At 41.3% G+C, this 26105-nt stretch overlaps 1 protein-coding gene across 4 annotated transcripts in view; it reads left to right on the plus strand.

Moving 5' to 3' along the window:
• Window positions 1-25631, plus strand: part of fras1 (Fraser extracellular matrix complex subunit 1) — a 257602-nt gene extending 231971 nt beyond the window's left edge. For all 4 annotated transcript variants that reach the window (XM_046034200.1, XM_046034201.1, XM_046034202.1 and 1 more), the window contains 26 exons: window positions 2290-2430; window positions 3121-3348; window positions 6555-6668; window positions 7518-7668; window positions 9249-9408; window positions 9505-9673; window positions 9879-10125; window positions 10651-10995; window positions 11930-12090; window positions 12231-12378; window positions 12559-12764; window positions 12863-13019; window positions 14092-14292; window positions 14386-14573; window positions 15192-15467; window positions 15599-15831; window positions 15933-16093; window positions 16386-16600; window positions 17234-17384; window positions 17828-17935; window positions 18121-18280; window positions 18732-18848; window positions 18949-19115; window positions 20266-20471; window positions 22751-22897; window positions 23529-25631. In XM_046034200.1, the coding sequence (XP_045890156.1) occupies window positions 2290-2430; window positions 3121-3348; window positions 6555-6668; window positions 7518-7668; window positions 9249-9408; window positions 9505-9673; window positions 9879-10125; window positions 10651-10995; window positions 11930-12090; window positions 12231-12378; window positions 12559-12764; window positions 12863-13019; window positions 14092-14292; window positions 14386-14573; window positions 15192-15467; window positions 15599-15831; window positions 15933-16093; window positions 16386-16600; window positions 17234-17384; window positions 17828-17935; window positions 18121-18280; window positions 18732-18848; window positions 18949-19115; window positions 20266-20471; window positions 22751-22897; window positions 23529-24110 (5139 nt within the window). In that variant the 3' untranslated portion in view covers window positions 24111-25631. The remainder of the gene's footprint in view (window positions 1-2289; window positions 2431-3120; window positions 3349-6554; window positions 6669-7517; window positions 7669-9248; window positions 9409-9504; window positions 9674-9878; window positions 10126-10650; window positions 10996-11929; window positions 12091-12230; window positions 12379-12558; window positions 12765-12862; window positions 13020-14091; window positions 14293-14385; window positions 14574-15191; window positions 15468-15598; window positions 15832-15932; window positions 16094-16385; window positions 16601-17233; window positions 17385-17827; window positions 17936-18120; window positions 18281-18731; window positions 18849-18948; window positions 19116-20265; window positions 20472-22750; window positions 22898-23528) is intronic.
• Window positions 25632-26105: the final 474 nt, after the last annotated feature.

The following is a 26105-nucleotide window of genomic DNA, read 5'->3' on the forward strand; positions in this document are numbered from 1 at the left end:
CATGTTGTCCTCACAAAACAGAGATTTTTAGAAACCCGAAGAAGTGAAAGTATTCAGTATTTCACAGGAAAAACAGTCAAGAACAGTTGTAAAATAGCAACATGATATATCATCTTGTGACCCCTTAGATTTGTCTTATTTGTCTGACTATAACATTCAGTATTCAGAAGTCATTTACTTAGATTAATTCACCGCTGAATCAGTTTGCCACAGCAGTGCTTGGGTTCATGTTTCCACACAGTGAGTCATCCATATTTTAAAGCTATAATGTGTAAAATTGAGACTATTCTCCACCTGTCAAATTCATACTACATACAAAATAGGGGCATGCGTATCACATATCAGGTCATAACTGCTGCTAACTTAGCAGTCCTTGTAGCTGACGGAGTCTGGGCGAGCAAGCTCACCGCTTGCACACATCTCCCAGCTGAAACTACAGGGAGGATACCTGAGTTCTACTTTCTGACTATTGCCTCTTGAGGCACGAGTGGTAGGTAGGGGATCCAGTGAGGTTCCTTGGGAAACACATCTACTAGAGTTCATTAGCACCTACAGTCCTTCAAAGATTTGGACATATTTAATATAGTGGATTCTTTGTTTTGAACATCTAGAAACATATATCAAAGAGACCCCCACCATGCACACATGCACACCTACCTGCTAGATGCTAGTTCCAAAAAAATCATCCCAAAAACATTTTATTTTTGTAAAGGGGAATGCTCTTTTTCCTCAGGAGCAACTGGTCTCAATAGCTAATTTGTGTTTGGGTGGCAATATTTGAAATGTATTATTTCAAGACTATGTTAAAGAGGGCTGGTTTTCAGGTCTGTAGGACAATTGGTAGGCTGTAACAGAAATCCCTCTTAGCCATGTCTACAGGATGGAAAGAAGTTTAGGATAAGACAACTCTCTTCAAAGAGGCAGACGGGCATGAGCGTGGAGCTTGAGCACTTTTTAATAATAACAAACCCGATTTGGCACGCCTGTGTTCTCAGTTCTCATGATAAAGAATTAAAGGCAGGCAGTGTTTGTCCCCCACATAAAAAGCCCTTCAGACTGCTTTGTCATTGGCATTTTAGCCTGAAATATCTTGCACCAAGCCTTTTATTAAAAGGGGCGGTAAAGATTTTCTGACCCGTAGCACAGTAATTACCTTTCGATATAACGCATAAAAATGTTTATGAAATATATTTATATATTTACATAAATATATAAATAAATATACGTGTCAAATCTAACAAGCCTTTTGAGTGGTGAGGAAGTTTCTCTCTAACCCTTCCAACTCCCCACACCCCCAGTTCCCCTCATGCATAAATCTGCCTTGCTAATCCAGACTAATGAGGACCACAAGGACTTGAGTAAACATGTGAGAAAGGTCATTTGGCCTTCATGCCTGGCTGACTACAGTGTGTGAAGGATTTTGTGGCCATTGTAGTGGTTACTGTGTGTGAAGTGGTTTAGTGCTTTTACTTTTGTTAACCCCCCTCTCTCAAGATGGAGAGTGTGTTTTGCATTAAAACTAAGTTTTATATTGCATTTTATAGTGATACTAAATATTTTACTCACTGTGTGTCATGAGATGGTATTAACTCAATGGCATAGCAGCACACTGTTTCTGTAGTAACTGCAGCTTGTGCTATTTGGGTTATGTTTTAAAGTTTCCATCAGGCGTGTTGTCCCATTTGTAAAATTTCCACCCTAGATGACAGCATAGAAATTGACTGCATATATATAGTTTTCTCACTTGACTGACACTTATACTGTAAGTGGCAAATTTTATTTTATCTGTTCAGCACCATTACCATCATCATTGCTCTGAGTCATTGGAAAAAAATGTCCAAAACATTTTCGCAAGCTAAGAAAAAAACTGCCCTGTTTTCTGCTTTGACTAAGTGTCTCTTTAGATACTCCAATGGGCTTCAAGGATAGGTTCACAAGTTTGCTAATACACGTATATTTAATAGTTATTATTAGTCATTGTTATCATTCTTCCTGCCCATACTGGATGTGAAGAAACCCCATAAAGCAATGTATGTTACTCTGTTTCAGTACAATATTCACATATTACATATCTCTTTACATATGGTGTATTTGAGCATGTCAATATTGTTTTAACACTAAAGTAATATTTCCCAGTGAATAAAATGAGCAGTGTTGCCTTAGAGAGATGGACAGAGAAATTTAGTGAAAATGAAATGAAGCCAAAAATACTTCTAGTGGTGACTATTTGGAGTTACATTTACATTGCTTCAGAATGGATTTATATTTTCCTGTGTTTGTCGTGTCCAGGTTGCCCAGACGTTCTACATTACCATCAAGCCAGTGGACGACTCCCTGCCTCTGCTCCAGGTTCCTGGTATGAGGGTCCAGGAAGGAGTGAGGAAGACCATCACCGAATTTGAGCTGAAAGCCACAGATGCAGACACTGAAGTAGGACACTGGCTTCACAAATCCCTGAAATGCTTCGGCAACCTTCATTATTTATTTCTCTTTTTAATCAGTTTAGAAAGGAGCAGGACCTCTAAATAATAGTTGGATATCAGCAGCTAAGCTGGCAAAACTAAGCTTTGTAAGCTGGCCTCTGTTGTTTAGAAAGACGGCTGTTCTCTACAGCTTTATTTTCTCTGGCAACAACATTTCAAAGACTATTTCCTGTTGCTTAAAGGAAAAAACCCTGTTAATCCCATCAATCTGCCATCTTTGGTGCACTCCAGGAGTTATTTTGTGATTATTGCAATTTCCTGTCTTCCTGCATCTACTTTCTCTGAACAACCTTGCCTACATCTACTGCAATTACAGATTTTCTCTTTATTTCACAAGATGTCTTTTAAAAGCCACTAAATGTTATGTGGTATACTTATATGTACTAACTTCTAATTATATGTGCTAACAAAGCAAAATAAGAATTGCCTGTTCTTCTAGAAAAGATTTCCCACAGTATGATTGTTGAAGTTGCAAAATAATAATGATGAAAAATTTTAAAAATAAACCCTCACTGTTTGACTGATTCTTACTAACAAACTGACACCACACATAACATACTCAACACTCATTCAAACTGTCTCCTCTCCTCCATTCCTCTCCCTCCATTTTGTTCTGCTAAAACACAACGTTGTCCAGGCGGAGTCCATTGTCTTCACTGTCGTCCAGGCTCCACGTCACGGCACCATAGAGCGCACGGGCAATGGCCAACATTACCGGCAGACCAGCAGTTTCACCATGGATGACATCTACCAGAACCGCATCAGCTACAACCACGACGGCTCCAACTCGCTCAAAGACCGCTTCACCTTCACTGTGGCTGATGGCACCAACCTGCTGTTCATGGTGGAAGAGGGCAGCAAGGAGGTAAAAACGTGCACCTGTGTGGGCTTGTTTTACCATATTTGTGGGGTCCAAAAACAGGGAGCCCATTACACTTGTAGGGTCCGACAGCTTTGTTGGAACCAAAATGCTAGACCCACAGGGTTAAAGGGGCTGTGTGTAGTTTACAGTGGCCCCTAGCGATGAGGTGTTAAATTGCAACCACTGCATTTCAAGCGTGTGCTCCTGCGCGTGCTTGAACTCATGAGGGAGCACTCAACTTTACAGTAATAGTTTTATTAGCATGACATTGAACCACCTTATCCATAATAACGTAGCTGGCTGCCCCTGCCTTGCATCACTATAGGCTAGTATAAACAAATCGTTACATCATTTTTTGCAGGCTAAAATCGACACAATACTGGTACACAGGATAGTAATATGCTGTGAAGCAACACTGCATTGTGCCCAAGCAGAATTTACTCTTGGGGACAATAAAGTTAACCTAAACTAACCTAATGTGGATCACGTTAGCTGGTGAAGTAATGTGGAAAGACATACAACTATAGTATTTTGCAATAGATAACATGTTAGATGTCACCCGACATCGATCTGATTCTCGTTTGGCCTTATGGGATTCAACACTTAAAACTTTTTCCTTTTTTGTCCTCACTGGGAGATTGTGTTGCAGTCGGTGTTATGCTGGGAGCTTGTTGTTTTATGGTGTTAGCGGACTCCATTTTGTTTGCTGTGGTGTTGTTGCTGTGTGTACAGTTCACATTCATCAGGCGAGAGGGGAATGCACATGCAGGATATTCATAGTTTTCACTTGACGTCACATTCCAAAGAAAACGCTCCCTTGGAGGGCAAAAAAGACGTTACTTTCCGCTGCCTGCCAACCAAGAAGCAAGTGATACACTGTTACTTTGAGTTTGTTACTTTTGCGTTGCCAAAAGGCTGGATGGTTGTTGTGCTTTTGGATCCACTAATCGATGAGGAGACAAGCCTGGGCTGTGGTTTTTAACAGCGGGAAAATGGCAGTGGATGCTGTTTATGGATCGAAAGTACCAACACTTGCAGTTTGTGTCCATATCTACTGTATCTTTTTCTTCAGTTGAAAGGTGATTCAAATAAAATTTAACAGCTTTTGCGGCGTCTCTACGAGGGAGTCCGGTGTGAGCAGCTATCTTGGTCTGTTGTTTTGCCCTCCAGGTCAACGCACATGTCACGTGACTGAAAACTATGAATAGGATGTAAAATAGTGGCAGTTCCAAGCAACAGAGAAAGCAGGCATGTTGTTCATTTTTGTGTGAGGTTACAATCCGTTTACAAATAGACAATAAAAAAGTGATTAACTGATAAGTGATTTCATTGTAAAACTACATAAAGCCCCTTAAAAGTACTGCTTGAGAGTTAAGACTTGGTTTTAGGGTTAGTGATTTCAAACTTAGTGATGGTTAAGGTTAGGATCAGGGGAATTCATTATCTCAATGACAGCTCCCCACGAATATAGTGACACAAGGCTATAGTGTGTGTGCACTGACATTTTTACCACAGCTGGAAGGCAAAATTTGCAGTCAGATTTTGTGTTGGCGTGTGTGTCTGTGTGTGTATGAGGCAGCTTCCTGACATTTTTATTACAGCTAGATGATTGAATTAGCAAAGGCCACGGGTGGGTGCGTCTGTGTGTGTGTGTGTGTGTGTGTGTGTGTGTGTGTGTGTGTGTGTGTGTGTGTGTATGTATTTGATGGTAGATATTTTTGTGTGTGTGTGTGTGCGTGTGTGTGTGTCGGGATGTAGGGGTGGTGGAGTCACTGCTCTGACCTTTTTAATGACGGAAGGGGTGAATCAGCAGTTTGTGTGACTGCTATTATACTTCTCACTTTGTGAGGTGTTTTTTGAAAAGTGATGCTATTTGGATAAGTGAGGTATTATTTGAAAATAAGGGCATTTTGAAAGGAGAAGACATTTTTGGAAAATTAGAACAATTTTAGAAAAGCAACGCAGAGTAGTACTTACACAGTTTAGTGTAGCAGAAGTTTTGTAATTTCTTACTTCTTACCTGATAATCATCTTGCAATCCCTTAGATTCATCTTGCCCTCCCCAGTGGCTTGTTGTCTGGGCTAGACCAGAAACCACTGGTCTAGAATGCATTAAAAGAGGGTCCTCACAGGTACAGTATGATCTTCAGTACGTGTGTGCGTTAATGTCAGCTTCATGGCGGTAGTTATAGGTATGTCAATTTAGCCGTCCCTCTCAGCTGCGCTCCGCCACCTGTCACTACAAATGGTCCTTGATTAAGTAAATGACAGCAGGCAGGTATTGATATCCCCAGTCACACACACACACACACACACACACACACTCTTCCCAGGCTTGCGTTTATTATCTTTCAATTGCCTGGGTTAATTTGGCTCAATGGTCACACGTTGTCTGCAGCTCAAAAGACGGTTTGTGGCCTTAACGTTGCTGGTGTTTGAGGTGAACTTGTTCCCACTGGAGCTGCCGTGTTATTAAATAATTTATGAGCTCATATAACACCCTTCGGATGAACACATCCTTCAAATGGCACCTGTCAAACTTGGCCTTAACAGCATCTGTGTGATGACAGGCTGCTCTCTCTGTATTCCCTCTTGCACCTCCAACATAATGCTGTGACTAGTAATATTGGAGTAGTTTGTCTGATTTAGCCTGTCATCACATCTTGAAGGGGGATAAATCAATAAAGTAATAACCGGCAGTGCTTGTTTTTTGCCCCTATAACATTCAGCCTGTATCCAGTTCATGAGAACTTTTCCATTTCCTTGTTTTAACGACTCGTTCTTATCAAAAGGTTGTCTTAACGTTTGTCTGTGTGAAGTAGTTCAAAGGGGAAACTGTTGCAGAACGAAGTCTCTATGTTATCCGCTGTATCCATGACAGTTTCTGCAGCCAGATGTTGCTGCTGATTTATTTTGTTGTAATTTTTGGAGCACCACAAATTACACTGTATTCACCACTGTTGCATTGCAGCAATCTGAGACACAAATATCTTAAAACCTGGGTCAAAAGAAACTATTAGTAATTGAGAATTGAGATGTGAATGTGTGATATTTTCGATGAACAGGTCGAGGTCCAACAAGTTTTAAAGGGAATTAAAACAACTTAAGTAGTTAAATCCTCTTTCTTGAGACTGTCCATTAAATTATTCTCGAAAGTATATCCACCATCTTCAAAAATCTATTTTTTATCAACTTTTTTGGGATTGCAGATAGTGACGGCTGCACCACAGAAGTTCAAGATCGATATTCTGCCAGTTGACGATGGCACTCCGCGTATCGTCACCAACCTGGGACTGCAGTGGCTGGAGTACATGGAAAACAAGGTACAAGATCATCTCTTCATATATGTCTCTCCAAACATACAATACATACAGTTTTTGCTCAGTTTCATGGTGATGTTTAATAGCTGTAAAGGGAGTAATGATGGACCCAGTGATGCAGATCTTATTTTCTAATTAATTTACCTTTTAAATTGCCACAGTTAAGTTGCATTGCACTGAACCTTTAAATACTTCCTTCCTGCTCATTGGTCTCAATTAGAGGACTGTGGTTTCGCTGGACATTTTACAGATAAAAAGGTTTGAATGAGCAGGAGGCTGTTGCAGAGTGGTCTGCATGCTTAGAAATTTGTCCTTAAGTAAATGTAAATTTGAAGAATGACTTGATTGTGTATAAACAGCTCTGTTTCTTCTCTGGCTGGCTGTATCACAGTAACTTCTTAAACATGTTGTTGTGATTGACATAAGTGCAAAGAGAAGCTCTTGCACTGTGCGCTCACAATGTGTAATTTACTTGCTCCCCCTGCTGGTTTGAACACCTCAACACAATGCGACCACTAGTTTCTATGGCAGTCATTGTAGAAATGTCACCCTGTTCATTTATCCTGAGTCTGTGCCATGTTTGCACTGCAGGTAATTTAGTCTTGGATGTTTTATCATGATGACCCAAGAGAATGTAAAAGGGATATACTAAGTTAATAGATCTGCCATCAAATGCTAATTTAAATTAAAATTAAAATTCAAAACAACTACTAATTTCCAGCATTTCCTTCCACTTTGGCAAAAACACTTGGAAAACACTTGCTAACTCATTTGCCGTATAATATATTTGGTTATAGTATATTTGCCACTATAAGGTGGTCATTTACAGTAATTTCTGCTTGTGTCCATCAGGCTACCAACCTGATCACCAAGAAGGAGCTGCTGACTATGGATCCAGACACAGATGATGGACAGTTGGTTTACGAAATCACCACAGAGCCAAAGCACGGCTTCCTGGAGAGTAAGCTGAAACCTGGAAACCCCATCACCACCTTCACACAAGGTACACAAGTTCCATGTCATTTTCTGGCCCTAATGTTTCATTTTTGCACCAGGTGCAGCAGGTTGTGTTGTTACATATTTTTAAATCCAAGTTTGTTTTATACAGATTCACTGGTTGCTCCTCTTCTCCTCGTCACTCTAGTATTTTTTCTTCTAAGACAATTTACTTTAAAGGATTTCTCAATGCCTGCAGAAGGAAAAGTGTATTGTATTTCAAAAGAGAAAAGCAAAAATTCAGTGTGATTTTTTTTTTTTTTACTTTCTTATCCTTCAATCATTTTGGAACCCCTTCTCCAGGTACATGAGGCTTCACTGCCCTCTCCTGTTCATCCTTTTTTTCCCCTGAGGTGATTCTTAGTATTATGGGAACCACACCTGGAGGAAGTTTTGAATTGGAACTCCACTACATTTTTCTTCACAGTGAGAAGGAGTGTTGAGAGGTCAAGGAAGCGCTAGGAAAGGACAAAAACTTGGCCCCACATGCCAACCTGCCCAGACTCACTCTTTCCTTCACTGAAAGTTTTCTTCAAAGGCACATCAGCAGCCGTGGGAGTGTTTTTCTTCGAATTAGCAGTGTTCTCATCACGAGCCTGCTTATCTTCACCTCTGGGCTGCAGCCAGGGATCAGTGCCAGGGTGCTTTTGTGAAATGTTGATCCTCTAGGCTGGAGAGCAACTCGAAACACGTCACTTTGATGTGTTGGATTTTAGATTTGAAGCATGTAAACATAATTTCCTTAATGACAACAAATATCCAATTACTACAATAAACACTTACCCTGAGAGAGGAAAAATGTGAAAATAGATGGTTAGATTTACTAGTACAAACTGTCAGCATCATTCCAGCTGTCAGCATTTACTCTCACATTCTGCCATTTGCGCTCAACAACATATTTCTGTTCTGGTTAGTTAGTTTAGTGCTTAAATTTTCTTATCCTTTGTGGTCCCATTTGGTTATATTTTCTGTTCATCACTACAAGTGTTTATTCTAAGCTTCCTGAAGGTCATGTGAACATCTCTCTAGCTCAGGGACTCTCATCCATTTAATGGCTTGCAGCCCCCAATTACAGAGTACTTTTGTACCTTTTCTCCAACCTCCTCTTGAAGTTATAAATGAGCAGAAATTGTGAACCAATGATGACTTTCATCTTCATTTTCAAGTTTTTTATATGTCTCTCAAGTGATGAGAAAAGGGCTGGAGGCTGCAAATTATGGAATCATTATTTCACAGAAAACTCATTCTTCACAGTGATTTGTATAATTAAAATTCGATCCCTGTAGGGACATTATGTTTTCGGTTGTCCCCTTACGCACAGTAAGGTACATGCTGCGTAAAGATCAGTGCAAATTGTCTTGTAGGACAATTGTTTAATTCTGGTTCCCTCTGCTAAATGCCTACTGCAATGTTCTGTGACATTCTTTTGACTTTCCATGTTCTTGTGTGTAATGTGTGATGCATATTATCGACTTTCATTCCCTTTGTGACCTCAAACATCTGTAAAAGAAGAGAAACAATAACTAAATCAGTGAAATATAATATAAATATAGAATGTTTGTTCATTATTAATCTGTTCCTTTCTAGCTGATGTAAACTTGGGTCTGATCCGCTACGTGCTGCATCAGGAGAACGTTCAGGAAACCATGGACAACTTCAAGTTCCTGGTCAAAGACAGCAAACCAAACGTGGTCAGCGACAACGTCTTCCACATCCAGTGGTCACTCATCAGCTTTGAGCACAAAAGGTCCGTAATATGTGTGAAGCTTTTACCAAAACCAACTGTTCGCCATACATGTACCTTTCCAGCATCCTTAAGTAAGATAACCTGATGGTTCCACAGCTACAATGTGAGTGAGAAGGCCGGCACGGTGGCTGTGACGGTGAAACGAACAGGTAACCTCAACCAGTACGCCATCGTTCTCTGCCGCACCGAGCAGGGCAGCGGCACCTCCACCAGCAGCGTCGGATCTCGTCCGGGCCAGCAGGACTATGTGGAATATGCTGGACAGGTAACTGTGCTTTACCAATGTAATTTATTTTATCGTTTTGTTTTCATTGTTGTTTAGGAAATTTTAAAAACAAAACAACAAAATGTCAAAGCTTCAGCTGCCTCTTCTTCCTTTGGCTCATCATCCATAACCGTTGGTTGAACGAACCTTGACATCCAGTACGCACGTATTGACCAGTACCACAATGTGTCCTGTTAATTCACAGGTACAGTTTGATGAGCGCGAGGACACCAAAGTGTGCACCATAGTGATTAACGATGACAAGGTGTTTGAGGGAACTGAAAGCTTCCACGTGGAGCTGAGCATGCCTGTGTATGCGCTGCTGGGCGGAAACACGCGTGCCATCGTCAACATCAACGACACAGAGGACGAACCAACTCTGCAGTTTGATAAAAAGACCTACCACGTCAACGAGAGCACTGGCTTCATCCACGTACCCATCGAGAGAAAAGGTGAAGAACTACAGCCCTGTTAACCTTTTTAACTGTCTTCCTATTTAATTTCCCCCTTTTTATTTAACCAAAAGGGACTTTGCCTTTTTGCAGATTCTACATCTGCTTGCTGCGACACTGCTTTGAGGCCATATGATGCTTTCACTGAGTGATGTATTCATATTTGAGGCATTTGAAGATAAAAATGCTACACAGTTTGTGCAATTTTCTTTACTGATATACTTGTATGTCAGTCAGAGTTAAATAAGGCATGGAGCACAAAACATATCAACCAAAGTTAAACTAAATCCAAGCAAACATGTCTATAATTTGGCACAGAGGGCAGTGACTAAAACCCCCAAACAAAACAAAGATAAGCTATACCATCATGTTTAAGTATGAACTCTGAAAATCAGGTCCCTTAAATGTATGCTATGTTATTAGCTTTTAAAAGGGGCGTATTTTAGAGAAATGTGAAGCTTTATTTGTCAAGCACAGAAGAGATGTCATGGCAAACATTCCCTCTCTTGCCTCATTTCCACTCAGGTGACACCTCCAGCACCGTGTCTGCTCTCTGCTACACCGTGGGCAAGTCAGCTCAGGGCAGCAGCCTCCACGCTCTGGAGTCCGGATCCGACTACAAGAGCCGCGGCATGACCAACGACAACCGCGTCATCTTTGGCCCCGGCGTCAGCATGTCCACCTGTGACGTTAAGCTCATCGACGACAGCGAGTATGAGCTGTCTGAGGAGTTCGAGCTGGTGCTTTCAGATGCCTCGGATAATGCCCGTATGGGGGACGTGACGCTGGCCAAGGTCGTCATCGATGGACCCAACGATGCTTCGACGGTTTCTCTTGGGAACGCCACCTTTACTTTCAGTGAAGATGCTGGTATAAGCTGTTTTCTTACATCCACCTGTACACCAAGTAGTTCTTTTTTCCTTCTGCATTTTCCTAGAAGTTTGCAGTGTTTCTCTATCGCCAAGAGAAATTCTTATTAAATTATGGCACACTCTCTTTTCAGATGTCACAGCTTAGCTTTACTATTTAAGAGACATGTGTAAATTTAATGATGTCCATGGGGAAATTAGGAAGGTGCCAAAAAGAGAAATTTCATAACAGCTATATCCAAGGATGTAGCATTAGTTTCTTGCCAGTAGTGCAATGTCTGTGGACCCCCTACCCTTTCCAAAGTTATTTACAAAACACTATACATGAAACAGAATGTAAGCATACTACCTGAACATTTACGTAGACTATTATATTGTTTTTACAGTTAGTCGTTACATGGCAGTCTGTCACATTTTAGCCTTTTAATTTCTTTTGGAACAGAGAACACATTTTAAAGTGGGAAACACAGGATTGATAGATGCCTTTTGTAATAATTTTATTGTCTTAAAAGCTAATGTCATACATTACTCGGTAGAAAGATTTATGTTAACAGAGTCCTGCTATAAATACACCTCCCACTCCACCCTCATCTCTCTGTCAACCCTCTTCTGCTCTCAATCAATCACTGAGTCTCTCTCTTTTCTTTTGGTGGTACTCTGCTATAGCTTTAATCTTGGATAAAGGAATCAACCATGCAGCATTGTACAGTCTTCATAATTACGCTCAGCAAAATTAGCTGAAAAATTCAGTTTCTCTGTTAATGTATTCTGCTACTATTAGTTCATGACTTAAATTACTTTAGAATTGCAGACCAAAGCAGACTTTGGTTACCTAACACTGTGGCTGTCATTTCTGTATCATTTCTATGCCCTAATAAAATGCCCCAATAAAATTCTACTACTTCACATATTTTTTAAACCTGCATTTCATTCAGGCACAATTGAAATACCAGTGCTGCGCCATGGCAGTGACCTGTCCTCTGTGACTTCTGTATGGTGTGCCACCCGACCTTCAGATCCCCCCTCAGCCAGCCCGGGGGTCGACTACATCCCCAGCTCCAAGAAGGTGGAGTTCAAACCTGGAAAAACTGAGGAGGTAAGGACAGAGACATCTCACCTACAACAAAAACATATTAAACTAAAGACAAGGTATCCTACTTCTGTTCCCTTAAGACAACAGACCTGGTCTAGGACACCTTTAAAATCCTTGTAAACGCTCTTGCTTCCTTTTTACAGACCTGCAGTTTGACCATAATGGACGACATCCAGAACCCGTCCATCGAAGGATCTGAGTCTTTTGTGGTATTCCTCAGTTCCCCGCAAGGTGCTGTCCTCCAAGAGCCCTATGAAGCCAACGTTGTCATCACTGACACCTTCCAGGACAGTATGTACACACAATAATGACTTTAAAACATTCACTTAAAAAATAAAATATGCATTAAAAAAAATTTATTTCAGGCTTCTGACATCACATATGCCTTATGAATGATTGATATCTCAATTACATTTACCAGTACTAAGAATTTAGAGTCAGCTTTCTCACAGCCATCATCTCTCCTCTCAGTTCCCAGCATGCAGTTTGAGAAGAGCGCCTACATTGTGAAGGAGAAAGACAGTGTCCTGCACATCCCCATCATCCGTACAGGTGACCTGTCCTTCAAGTCATCAGTGCGGTGTTTCACTCGGACCATGTCGGCCATGGTGATGGACGACTTTGAGGAGAGGAAGAATGCTGATGAGTCACGCATCACTTTCCTCAAAGGAGAGAAGGTAGAATTTTGTCCAAAATATCTAGATCAAGTCTGTTAGTATCTTTTTTTTTTTTTGTCAGTTGCCTGCCCATTCACATGTTTTGTTTTATTGCCCAGGTAAAAAACTGCACCGTTCACATCAATGATGACTCTGTTTTTGAGCCCGAAGAGGAGTTCCAGGTGCATCTTGGGACACCGCTTGGTGACCACTGGAGTGGCGCCATGGTGGGCGCTAGTGACATTGTCACTATCACTATCACCAACGATGAAGATGGTAAGCAGGCGCCTCATATGTGATTTACAGCAGATTTGTTTGCTGTTTGCTGGTGTATAGACGTAGTCTCTGAAATAATGTGGCTCCTGAGTTTTGTTCATGAAAGAAAATAGGTGATTTGTCTAAATTTCATGAAAGTCATAGATCGTGAGAACAGCCTCAACTAAACTCAGATATTAGTTTTATTTAAATATCAGATATGTTGTTGTTGTACTATAAGTAGAGATGCCAAAAGGTTTTCTGTAATATAAGTATTCAGCATTGCTTTTTGAGAACATTTTCTGTGATCAATTTTGTAAGTGTGATCTAAATAGTTTGGGCAGTTGTTTCTAGTCAAAAGAAAGACATGACAGCAATGTTACACGACTCACTAACACACAATATGTACCTTGTGTTTAGAGTGCATGAAGAGATTGAAACTAAGAAAACATGAATGCTTTTAGTCCTGTTTAGAAAATGGGTTAGTGTTGCACTTCAGCCTCAAAATTTAGGAATTTAGAAAGATTATCCTGGCAGAACCTTAAATTTACCTGTTCTTTGGTCATAAACACAAGAAAGAAAACAATTTAGATCAGACTTTGCACACAAATAAATATTTCTCTATTGTTTTTACGTTTTTTGTTTGGTAACAAACTTCACCATGTTAACCCTTCATCTTTGCATGTCTCTTAGGGGTTCCTGTATATCTTGTATTCTGTAGATACACAAGCTAAAACTAATTCAGCCAACAGCCAACCTCACTAAACGTCTATCCTTATTGATAAAAAGGGGGTGGATACATTTTAGAAACAGCCCTCAGTATAAAATAATAAAGTTCAACAGTACCACAAACTACAGCCTACGAAAATGACCACACAGTGGAATCAACACCTCTCTAAAACAGTTAATTTCAACACTTCATGAAGGGAGTATTTTTTTCAGGACTGTTGTATGTGACTTCATTAGTTTTTTTCTAGATGTACCAAAAAAAATGGCTACTGAGGTGTACTGTATCTCTTAATGTGCAAAGCACTACATAAAGTCAGTGACACATAAGTAACAGGGCTCTTCAAACACTCTTCTGTTTCTCCAGCTCCAACCATTGAGTTTGAGCAGGCGTCCTACCAGGTGAGAGAGCCACCTGGTCCAGATGGCATTGAGGTGCTTGACATAAAAGTGATCCGTCGGGGGGATCTGGACCGGACCTCCAAGATCCGCTGCAGCACCCGGGACGGATCGGCCCAGTCTGGAGTGGACTACAATCCCAAGAGCCGAGTGCTTAAATTCACCCCTGGTCAGTGCTTAGAATTACAAGTTATTTACAACTGTGTTTGTAAATCTAGAGACTAAATATGGCTTAAAATTCTGCCTTTGCTTCACTTTGTAGGGATGGACCATTTCCTGTTCAAGGTGGAGATTCTGTCCAATGAGGACAGGGAGTGGCACGAGTCCTTCTCATTGGTCCTCGGACCTGACGACCCTGTGGAGGCGGTGCTCGGGGAGATCACTATGGCCACAGTGACCATTCTGGACCAGGAGGCTTCAGGCAGCCTCATCCTCCCTGCCACGCCTATTGTACGAAATGTTAAATGTAACATGACATAACTGATTCATCAAGTCTGTCTGCTTTGATAATGACACACGCACAGAACAACATAAAGATGAACAGCAGGACAAACTGGTACACAACACGTATTTGGCAGCTTTTTGAAGGACTGCTTGTGACTTCAACAGAGAACGTAAGCTTTTGTCTGTTCCAGCAGTGCTCAGAGTGTAACATGTTTTTAGCGCTTAAAGTGCCTGGAGCTAGAAACCAGAAACGCCTCCACTCCAAACAAAAGCACTCCTCTCCTCTAATACATATTCAGTAACTCCAAAACAGCAGCAGGAAACATGGGCAGCATTTTCCTTCAGGCGTTTGTTTACAGGCTGTTACATTTCTTTTGCATTTAACCAGAACCACTTACATTGAGGACATCAATTCAGCTATGTTCAAATGCCATTTAAATAAAATGTGGTGTGTGATTTGACCCCAAATGCCTTTCAGTTCCTCAACAGGAATCTCATCTGTGTTTGTGCTCTACTCAAATCATCTGGACGGTGTTCAAATAGAAACAATGACAGAAAGATGAAAAGAAAGTAGAATTTCAAGCAAATAAAATGTCATTATTACCCATCCTCCTTCCTCCTCAGGTGGTGTCTCTCGCCGACTATGATCATGTCCAGGAGGTGACAAAGGAAGGCAGTAAGAAGACGCCCTCTCCAGGTTACCCTCTGGTGTGTGTCACCCCCTGTGACCCTCACTACCCCAAGTACTCTGTGATGAAGGAGCGCTGTGAGGAGGCAGGCATCAACCAGACCCAAGTTCACTTCTCATGGGAAGTGGCGGCACCCACCGACACCAGCGGCGCTCGGTCCCCCTTTGAGACAGTCACAGACACCACGCCGTATACCAGCGTCAACCACATGGTGAGTTGGGATCTCTAAAAAGGAATAGATGGAGCCAAGATGATCACTGCCAAAACATCAATAACAAATGATGTTGGCTTTGGTTGAAACATGTGTCTCATTCACCCTGCCTGCACTGCTGTCTCTCTCAGGTCCTGGACAGTATTTATTTCAGCCGTCGCTTCCACGTTCGCTGCGTTGCTCAGGCCAGGGATAAGGCTGGTCACCTTGGAACGCCGCTGAGAAGCAACATCGCCACCATCGGCACAGAGGGCTCCATCTGCCACACGCCGGTTACCACGGGAACCGCCAGAGGCTTCCAGGCTCAGTCCTTCATCGCCACACTCAAATACCTGGACGTCAAGCACAAGGAACACCCCAACCGGTGAGAAAGGACGGATGGATGGTGGCTTTTTAAATTGCATAAACCAAAACTGTATGCGTTGTTTGTTAATTTTCTTTCCTGCCCTGTGTGTCCTTGTTTAGTATCCATATTTCAGTGCAGATCCCCCATCAGGACGGCATGCTCCCCCTGGTGTCCACCATGCCGCTGTACAACCTGCATTTCCTCCTGTCAGAGTCCATCTATAGGCAGCAACACGTCTGCTCCAACCTTGTTACCCTCAAAGACCTACAGGGTCTCTCCGGTCAGTCACACAAACACACACTCCCATAAACACACATAAAACAGGGGAGGAAACATGAAACAGGATAAAACTCATGGTGAACTCTGTATTAGGGAGAGTTATCATCTGGTATTTCGACACCAAGCTGAAATACTTCTTATGTAGTTATCTGTTATGTAATATAACGTGTAAAATGGATTAGAATGGTGGTTAAACATTAACCAGATGTTTGTTTAAATCAGAAAATATTGTTTTCTGTGGACTTCTAAGATCTTTTTCTGCTAATACAAACTTTGACAACATTCCTCCACAGAGACAGGTTTCCTGGACGATGTATCCTACGACAGCATCTCTCTGGGGCCGGGTTATGACCGCCCCTATCAGTTCAACCCAAACGTCCGCGAGGCCAAGAGCATCCAGCTCTACAAGCACCTCAACCTCAAGAGCTGCATCTGGACCTTTGATGCTTACTACGACATGACCGAGCTCATCGACGTCTGCGGGGGCTCAGTCACCGCTGATTTCCAGGTACATCAGACCGTCAAGGGCACGTTCTTTCTGTGACCACCGAAAATCTATCAATTAGAACTACTTAACTACGTAGCAGATGCCTCGACTGAGTAGCTTTCCAACCTGATCTGGATCATCACCAAAATGTAATCAGTTGTTTATAAAACTCCCCTCAAGGTCCACTATTAAGTTGTTCTGGGGCTTTTGACCCCAATGTCACACTGTCTTCATCATCACATGTTTGGTCACTTGTCATGGAATTGTTCACACTTTACATTATTCTGAGCACTTTGAAAGTCCATTCTTGGCCATGAAAACAACATGCACCATACCATCCGAGTCTCCAGAACGAGCAAGTGAATAGAGATTTGAGCAGAGATTGTTTTGTCAACTGATGTTTCCAAGGTGAACTATAAAGCTCAATCAGTTGTTAGTCTCACAGAAGTATACCAGTTTTCTAGAAACAAATTAAAAGTCATAAGATCCTTGGCGGAGACAATAGGAGAAATATGGAGAAAATGTTGCATGACATATACTCCACAAGAACTCAAGTACTCAATCACAGCAGGTGCTCAAATCCTTATATGACCTTCTGAGGGTTCCCAGCCCCCAGGTGCAGAACCAATATAAAGCAAGCTGCTGTTCTTCCAGGTTCGAGACTCTGCCCAGTCCTTCCTGACGGTGCAGGTACCTCTCTATGTGTCGTACATCTACGTGACGGCACCGAGAGGCTGGGCCTCTCTGGAGCATCACACCGAGATGGAGTTCTCTTTCTTCTACGACACCGTACTCTGGAGGACAGGTCAGGAAACTGACTTTATCGCTTTATGAGCAAATCATAAAATGAAGTCACTGCAAGGCATCCATTATGCATTTCTTCTGGATCTACTACATACACTTTTAAAGTTTAACCTACTCTGTGTATCGCAAAAGAGTCTCTTCCAAATGATTATGAGAACATTTATTGCAGCTTTTGAAAGCAAATAATTTTTATCTTTCCAGGCATTTATTGTGAAAACGGAGCAGAAGAGGTTCGGGATGAAAATTATTATAAGATTAATATATTAATATATATTATAAGATTAATTTAGGGATGGATTTGGTCCCTGTTTGCAAACATCTGACACATTATGTGAAATGATCAGAATCCATATATGCTGTTTTATTTAACAAAACTAAACCAGTGTTTTAATCTCGACCTCGATCTGACCTTTGACACCCTTGGCTGGTGCTTCCTGTCTGCAGGTATCCAGACTGACAGCGTCCTCTCAGCCAGACTGCAGATCATCAGGATCTACATCAGAGAAGACGGACGACTGGTGATTGAGTTCAAAACTCATGCAAAATTCAGAGGTCAGTTCAGTACATCCACCACAACATTTCATATGTTTTGGGTCAGACAGAAGTCCATACCTCCTTGTTTTTTCTTTAGAAGGTGTCTGCTGTCGTATTAATACAACAAATGTACTTAGAAGACTGATAGACAAAGAGAACAGAGGGTTATTTTGGTGTCATATTTCCATATTTCCTTCCTCCAGGTCAGTTTGTCCTTGAACACCACACTCTGCCGGGCCACAAGTCCCACCTGATGGCGCCCGACCACCTCGGAGGCATCGAGTTTGACATACAGCTGCTGTGGAGCGCTCAAACCTTTGACTCACCATACCAGCTGTGGAGAGCCACCAGCTCCTACAGCAGGTCAGTCGGTTCATCCACAGCCGTAATCAGAAGGGGTGAAGGAAGGCTACCATTCGTTTTTCAATCACACTGACATTTCTCAGTTCAGCTGGATGGGAAATATGATAGTGGTTCAGTTAGTAGTTTTTAGTAAATGTTGATCATTTGCTCAACAGTGACATTTAAAGTAAAGAACAAACGTAACCAAATTTGCTTTAAGATTTAGGAAAACATAAACATCAGGATATTGGGAACTTTCAGACCTTTTTAGGGTAGGATTTCTCCAGGGAGCCTCAGACAGTTCCTTGTGGAACAACTAGAATGTCACTTTATGTGGAATGTCAATATATGTCAATGTTTCTTTAATCATGCTCCTTTGGATTCAGAAGATCAACCCTTTGATCCTTCATTGTAACTCACTGTGCATTGGTAATAACCTTTCTGTGTTGTCTTAATGTGTATCCTTCAACAGGAAGGACTATTCTGGGGAGTACACAGTCTTCTTGATCCCCTGCACTGTCCAGCCCACTCAGCCCTGGATCGACCCCGGTGACAAACCTCTGTCCTGCACGGCTCACGCTCCAGAGAAGTAAGTCCCTGCTTGAGTCCAAACTCTTGTGGTTTGATGACGACATATTTTAGGGAGCCAGGTCACATGAAACCTGTACTGTCTTGCTGTTCTCCGTCAGGTTTCTGGTGCCGATCGCCTTCCAGCAGACCAACCGGCCTGTTCCTGTGGTTTACTCCCTCAACACGGAGTTCCAGTTGTGTAACAATGAGAAGGTGTTCATGATGGACCCGGCCACCGCTGATGTGTCTATGGCTGAGATGGACTACAAGGGAGCATTCTCCATGGGTATGACAGGAGAGAAACAGAACTAACCTTCTTGAAACAGCCTTTTAGAAATATTTTCTGAAGAGCAATGAGCTGCTTTTTGATTTAAAATGGTCATATTTGTTCATTTTCAGGTTCAAAATCCTATTTAGAGGTCGTACCAGAACAGGTTTACATGGTTTCATTTTCAAAAAACTCCATATCTTTGTCATACTGCACATTGCTGCAGCTCCTCTTTTCACCCTGTGTGTCTATGGAATGGTGCATCTTACTTGTATAAAATCTTGGGAGTTGCACATGCGCAGTTCATAGATACGGACTTCTAGCTAATCAGAAGCCAAGTAGGGCAAGTCATGAGAAGCCTCTTCGGCGTAGATTAAGCTGTATATGTTCCCCTTACCATCTTAGCAACATAGACTGGAGCAAGAGTTTCAGAGTGGTGAGTTATTAATCTGTAACAAATGTATCTTTCATCTATAAAGTTTTAACTGAGCTCTGTCTCTACATCACAGTGACAACTTTATATCCATTGACTGCCTGGAGGGTAGCTAGTGTTTGGAAGGGAGAGGAGAGGCAGTAGGCAGTTGTCTTGTCACTGTCTGCTGCAGCTCAGTGTTGGATTAGCCGCAATGGCGAGCATTATGATGCGTGTTTCTCTGTGTCGTCACAGGGATCAAAGGAAAACGGCTGTGCTACAAACGAGCTGTTTTCAAGCAGTTCAGAACAGAGTTTTCTGTGGGAGATGGGAACTCTCTTTGGGGTGGACTTTGGGCTTTTTCACTTTGCAAACCTATTACATGCACAAAAACGCATAATATGACCTCTTTAAATAATTTTAGGAGATTATCTACTGACCTTTCTTTGAATTTTAACAACACACTGTCCTGCTTTGTTTCTTACATCCATATCCTGGTATTGAATCATATTCTTTCAGCCATATACAAACAAATCCTGTTCATCATAAAACCTGCAAAAGACCGGTGTAGGATCTGAATTTATTTCATGTTATCAGTTACTAAGAAGTTCTTACCAAGATAATGTTGTAATCTTGACTTCTTCTAAGTCACAGATCAAGAATGCTTGAGGTTTATGCAGAAGAAACTGAAACATTTTTATGCACTTCTACAAATAAAATAAAAACCTGTCCTGATCTGTCTGCTGCCCCCTGCAGGTCAAACTCTGTATGGCAGAGTATTGTGGAACCCTGAGCAGAACCTGAACGCAGCCTACAAACTGCAGCTGGAGAAGGTTTACCTCTGCACTGGCAGGGACGGATATGTTCCCTTCTTTGACCCCACAGGAACGCTGTACAACGAGGGGCCACAGTACGGCTGCATCCAGCCCAACAAGCACCTGAAGCATCGCTTCCTACTGCTGGTACAAATATATATTTTCTTTACTCTGGTCTGGGGTACATATTTAAAGATTATTCAAAATACTGCCACCCTCAGGTCAAATATCATTACCATAATCAGTATTATTTTATTTTTTAATGTTACCTTTGTTTTACCTGGAAGTCTCATTGAGATCAAAAATCTCTTTTACAAGAGAGACCTGGCCAAGGTAGCAGCCATACATAAACACAACATATTAAAATGCTACAAAAAAAATACATAATGTCTCCTTCACCACATTCTTTATGACGCTCTTAAATTTATCAATTGATATACACGTTTCTAATTTAAGATCTATTTGCAAATTATTCCATGCCCAGGGAGCATAGTATGAAAATGCAGTTTTCCCCAGATCTGTCAAAACCATGGTTACATTAAAAAGCAACCACTTGGAGAAGCGTATCTGGTAACTAGTAGGACTGAGACAGAGAAGGGTATAGAGGTAAGCTGGAAGTTTACCTAGCATGGCTTTATGTATAATAATATGCCAGTGCTGTTGTGTCTGCGGGTGGTCAGTGATGTCCAACCCACCAGATCATAAAGAATGCAATGGTGAATGAGGGACTTTACATTTGTAATAAAGCATAGAGATGCATGATACACTGAATCAAGGCTCCATAAGATGGAGGAGGCTCAGTGCATATATAATATGTCACCATAGTCAATCACAGACAGAAAAGTAGCTTCCACAAGTGTTTTTTTGGCATTGAAATTAAAGCTAGATTTATTTCTAAAATAAAAGCCAATCTTCTTAGCTTCCTAACTAGATTAGGAATATGTATTTAAATAAAAGTTTGTCGTTTATCCATATACCTAAGTACTTGTATGTGGGCACCCTTTCAATGGATTTACCATCAAAAATGCAAAGATCAGCAAGCAACTGTAGGAGAGCTTTTGAGAAGACCATGAGCTTCGTTTTCTGAGGATTTAAAACCAGTTTTAAAATGAGCAGAGCAGTTTGTAATGACTGAAATGCAATCTGAAGCTCTTGCACAGCCTGTGCTATGGAAGGAGCATGTGTATAAATGACAGTGTCATCAGCATAGAAGTGTATTTTTGCTTGAATGTCCTTACCTAAGTCATTTATAAAAATAGAGAACAGAATAGGTCCCAAAATAGACCCCTGTTTTCTGTCTAAGGCACCATAAGATCGTTTATTACCACCATAGCAGCAGTAATAAATAAGGATCCAGATTGTTGGGACCTGCAGGTTTTTTGTGGTCAATGTCTTTCAGAGCTTTACAAATTTGAGCAACTGAAATAGTTTTAAAATCAAACAAATCCAGTTTTCTATCATTTGCAGCTCGGGGACAGGTGCATTTACATTTGCTGTCAACTGCAGACCCAGCACAGATAAAGTGTTTGTTTAACTGACTGAACATTGCAGCTTTATCCTTTATTTCATCTGAGCCAACCAGAATATGTTCAGGGAGGCTTGAAGCAATATGTGTACCTGGCATGGTTTTAATTACTTTCCAGAATATTGCGGGGTTATTTGGATTCTCTGTAACTGTCTTCAGATAAAACTCTGATTTGGAATTTCTTATCATCAAGGTGCACTTGTTCCTTAGGGTTCTAAACGTAGTCCAATCAGCAGAGGTGAGCCACATAAGGGTATTCAGAGAAAACATACCTCAAAGCCCGTTGGGGACAGTTGCACAACGTTTCAAGGAAACATGTCGTTCAACCTGCAAACCGCAGACAACGGTGCCAAATGTTTTCAGACTGAACACGCTTCTGCTGTTGTTTCACAATAAAATACTTTCTTTGCTAGAAGCCTTTTAATGTGAAATGGATACAGTAGATGTTGAGTCATTAAGAGTACTAGTGCAGTGCCTGTTCACAGGGGCTGAAGTGACACCTCCCTATGCTTTTTAAACTGTGCAGTGCTTGTTCAAAATGTGTCGTTTCACCTACAGCATTAATGACAGTTCAAAGCCTGTGTGTGTCAGCCTGGTTATTTAAATTACTGACGTTGTTGTCGTTGACAAACCATCGTAATCTGCAGCAGAAATTCTCCACTCGGTCAGAAGCTGTGGAATTATACCTTTCATCTACACTATTTTTTAGACAGCGTTGAAGACAATTCTTTCTTGAATGTCACTATATAGAGCCATTGGTTGAGTTCATTATTTACATTTTTTGTAACTTCCAACAGGTAGATAAGGAACAAACCTGACTTTTTCAAAAGAAAACTTACATGGAACATACATTGACTTTAAACTGCTCTGATTATTTTCTCTCTTCATGTTTCCTCTGCAGGATCGTAAACAGCCTGACGTTTGTGACAAATTTTTCCATGATGTTCCCTTCGAGGCTCACTTAGCGTCAGATATCCCAGAGCTGCAGTCCATGACAGCCATGCCGGGCGTCGACGGCTTTACAATGAAGGTTGATGCTCTCTACAAGGTGTGTGGAAACACCTGCGCTACATCATGTGTTGTGTTGAACTTCTTCCCCCATTGAGTGATTTGATGGACGTTTGCTTCCTGAATTCAGGTTCCCATAGATATATTTTAGGGATTATTATTTTCATAGGGAACAAGACTAGTAGCTTTTATGTTTTAATTGTGTAAAGTCAACTTTACGTGAGCATACAGACCTGGATATTGTGGACTTATTTTTGAGAAATGTTGAGTTTGTCTGTTTAGCCAACTTCCCACAAGCTTAAATGAGCTTCCACCAATCAGAGACTGTTACCATGAACATGTTACCTAATTTAAAGTTGAACAGTAGGCAGTTGCATTGTGGGTAATGTAGGCAACAACTTTTCTCAAATTGTCTGCATTGAATTAGAGTTTTTTGAATCTTATGATGTTATAGGAGTGCGATGATATTTCACTGGACTCTCTTTAAGCATCTTACGTTGTTCGCTGATTTAACAGGCAGTTGGATGTCAAAGCATAAAGTCTTTATATTGTGACTTTTCAAAAGTGGCACTTATGGTAAAATGTACGTGAATCCAGGCTGCTGAAATAAAAGACAGATTTGTTCAGTGCAGTAGCTAACCCCCTCCTTCTTTCTCTCTATTGATTGACAGGTGGAGGCGGGGCACCAGTGGTACCTGCAGGTGATTTATGTGATCAGCCCGGAGTCGCGGTCCAGCCCCAGGATTCAGCGCTCGTTGACCTATGAGCTGAGCCGCTCCAAGCGCGACCTGGTTGATCGCAGCGGGCGTCTGACGCTGGACGAGTCGCTGATCTACGACAATGAGGGCGACCAGGTGAAGAACGGCACCAACATGAAGTCGCTCTACCTGGAGGCCGGGCCCACAGCAACCTTCAACGCCCACATGGGCAGCACGGTGGGCGGGGGAGTGGCAGCCGTCACCCTGCTGGTCCTGGTCCTGCTGGCCTCCTGCTTCCTGTTCCGCCGCTGCCGACAGTCGGGCAAGAAGAAGAGCAAGAAAGCTCAGAAAGTGTACGAGGAGTATCCGCTCAACACCAAGGTGGAAGTGTGCATGGACAAGTGTGTGGAGAAGAACTTCAGCAGCAAACACTGCACAGTGAGGAACATCAACATCCTCAACCGCAACCAGGAGCCCAACGGCAAGGCCAAGGTCAAACAGGTCAACCTGGAGGTCAAACTCCACAACAACCTCAACGATGGCACTGAGGTCTGAAACACTGACGAGGAAGGAAAGGAGAGGAGGAGGAAGAGGAGGAGGAGGAAGTAAAATAAAAAAAGGTATTTTCTAAAAGAAAGTTTGTACTTAAGGAACGAGATGTTTGTTAATGTATTTTTATACCACTTTGAAAAAGGGAAGAGTGTGACGTGCAGACAGATACGCAGCGTTGTAATCATTTCGCAACTGGGCTACCTCAGGAATCCATAAACCACTCAGCTGCGTGAAACAGCCAAAACATCTGCGTCTGATCATCCAAACTCTATCTGAAGCTGTGGCTAATTTCATCACTGTCTTACTTGACATTTACGTCCTTTTTAGCACCAAAATGGTGACTGGTAGCTCAGACACTGGTGATTATTCTGACAAAAAAAACACTACTTTGCTGCATTGAGTCATTTCACTGCTACTAAATATTACTACTGTAGAGTTGTAGCCAGTGTAGAAGTCCTCCTTTTCAGCATTTATCATCCACTGTTTCTGCTGAAAAATGAACTCTGCAAACTCTGATTATACAGAACAAAGTCTCATTTTCCCGTGGAGTGGCTTCTACATCGGCTACAGCTGCTTCTGACTGCTGTGAAAGTATTAAGCACGTACAGTGTGCTGCTATTGTCCGAGGCTGAATGAGTGCAGAGTGTAAATAATAACAAAAATGAATGATACCTATTCAAGTGCAATTATGCCATACCCTTTGTTAATCCTTCCCTCATAAGCAGGAACTTTATTTGCATTTTTAAAAAAACGTGTATTTCAAGCCTTACTTAGAGACATTTGTACTCTCACGTTGAACAAAGAGATAATTCTTCTTGTTTCAACACAAATTCTTATTTTCTTGTTTGTACTGTACTCTGATAGCTGCCAATATTAAGTGCCATGCAGTATTTTTCCTCATGAATTTCAAAACGAATCATCCAAAGTGTTTTCTTTTTCTTTTCCAAGAGTGAGAAAGTGGACATTTCCATGTGATTGTTAAGACAACAAAGGTTTCAGATCCCGTCCACATGACTGAGCGCTTTAGCCTTACTACTGTTCTACTGAAAGAATCATTTTTTAAAATGATGTATTTTATAAGAGATGTGTGTCTACCTGCCTTCGTTCTGCCCAAAGACACAAATCCCCTCACTTTTTAGTTACTCACATCTCACTAAAATGTTTTTTTTTTCTCATGTATGTATTATTTTGTTACCCTCTTATGATGTATTATGTTACGCTCAGCTACTGATGTACCCATGATGTAAAAGTAAGTGTAATTTTTTAAGTGTATGACACTGGTTGGAGAGCACTGCAAAAGAAAAAACTTGTGTGAGATGTGGACGTGTTTCTCTCCATTCCCCTCTCTGATCCCACCTCCTGTTTTCTTTTAACTGTGTGCCTATCAAAATAAACACGGGAACAGGAAATGATGGGAAATGACAATATATTTTTGGTGCTATCATCTTGTGGAAAATAACAATGCTATCAACATGATGCCTGTATTTGGTGCCTTTTTTAGTAATAAAAAAATGTTGAAACCCATGATTGTCTGAATAAAATATCCATTATATTTGATTCTTTTCACAAAAAAGTACAAATGAAAAATGAAATCTTACATCAGTGAAGATGACTAAACTAATGTGAATGTTTTTTTCTGCAAGATTTAGTAGAAATATTTTAATATATTGTACCCATAATGTAAATGCAAAATGTGGGTGTTTTGGGGGCATTTGTTCAACAATATGTTGATGTTTACAGACAGTGAAGTAACAAAAAGTGATATCACCAACATGTTTTCCGGGAAGCTATCTAAATGTTAGCTTGTAAAGTTCTACTGTTGTACTGTACAGTAAAATGTGAACACTTCATTTTAACAAACACAAATAAATTATAATTATCACTGAACAACTATAGCGCCAATGATGTTGTAATCACGCACCAATTGTTGAATTCTAAAGGTAGATTGCCCAAACACATCCCTACCCAGTGCAAAAGCAAATAGCCATTTAGCTTCGA

The sequence above is a fragment of the Micropterus dolomieu genome, linkage group LG21 (genome assembly GCF_021292245.1).
Source record: "Micropterus dolomieu isolate WLL.071019.BEF.003 ecotype Adirondacks linkage group LG21, ASM2129224v1, whole genome shotgun sequence".
NCBI classification, from domain to species: Eukaryota; Metazoa; Chordata; class Actinopteri; order Centrarchiformes; family Centrarchidae; genus Micropterus; species Micropterus dolomieu.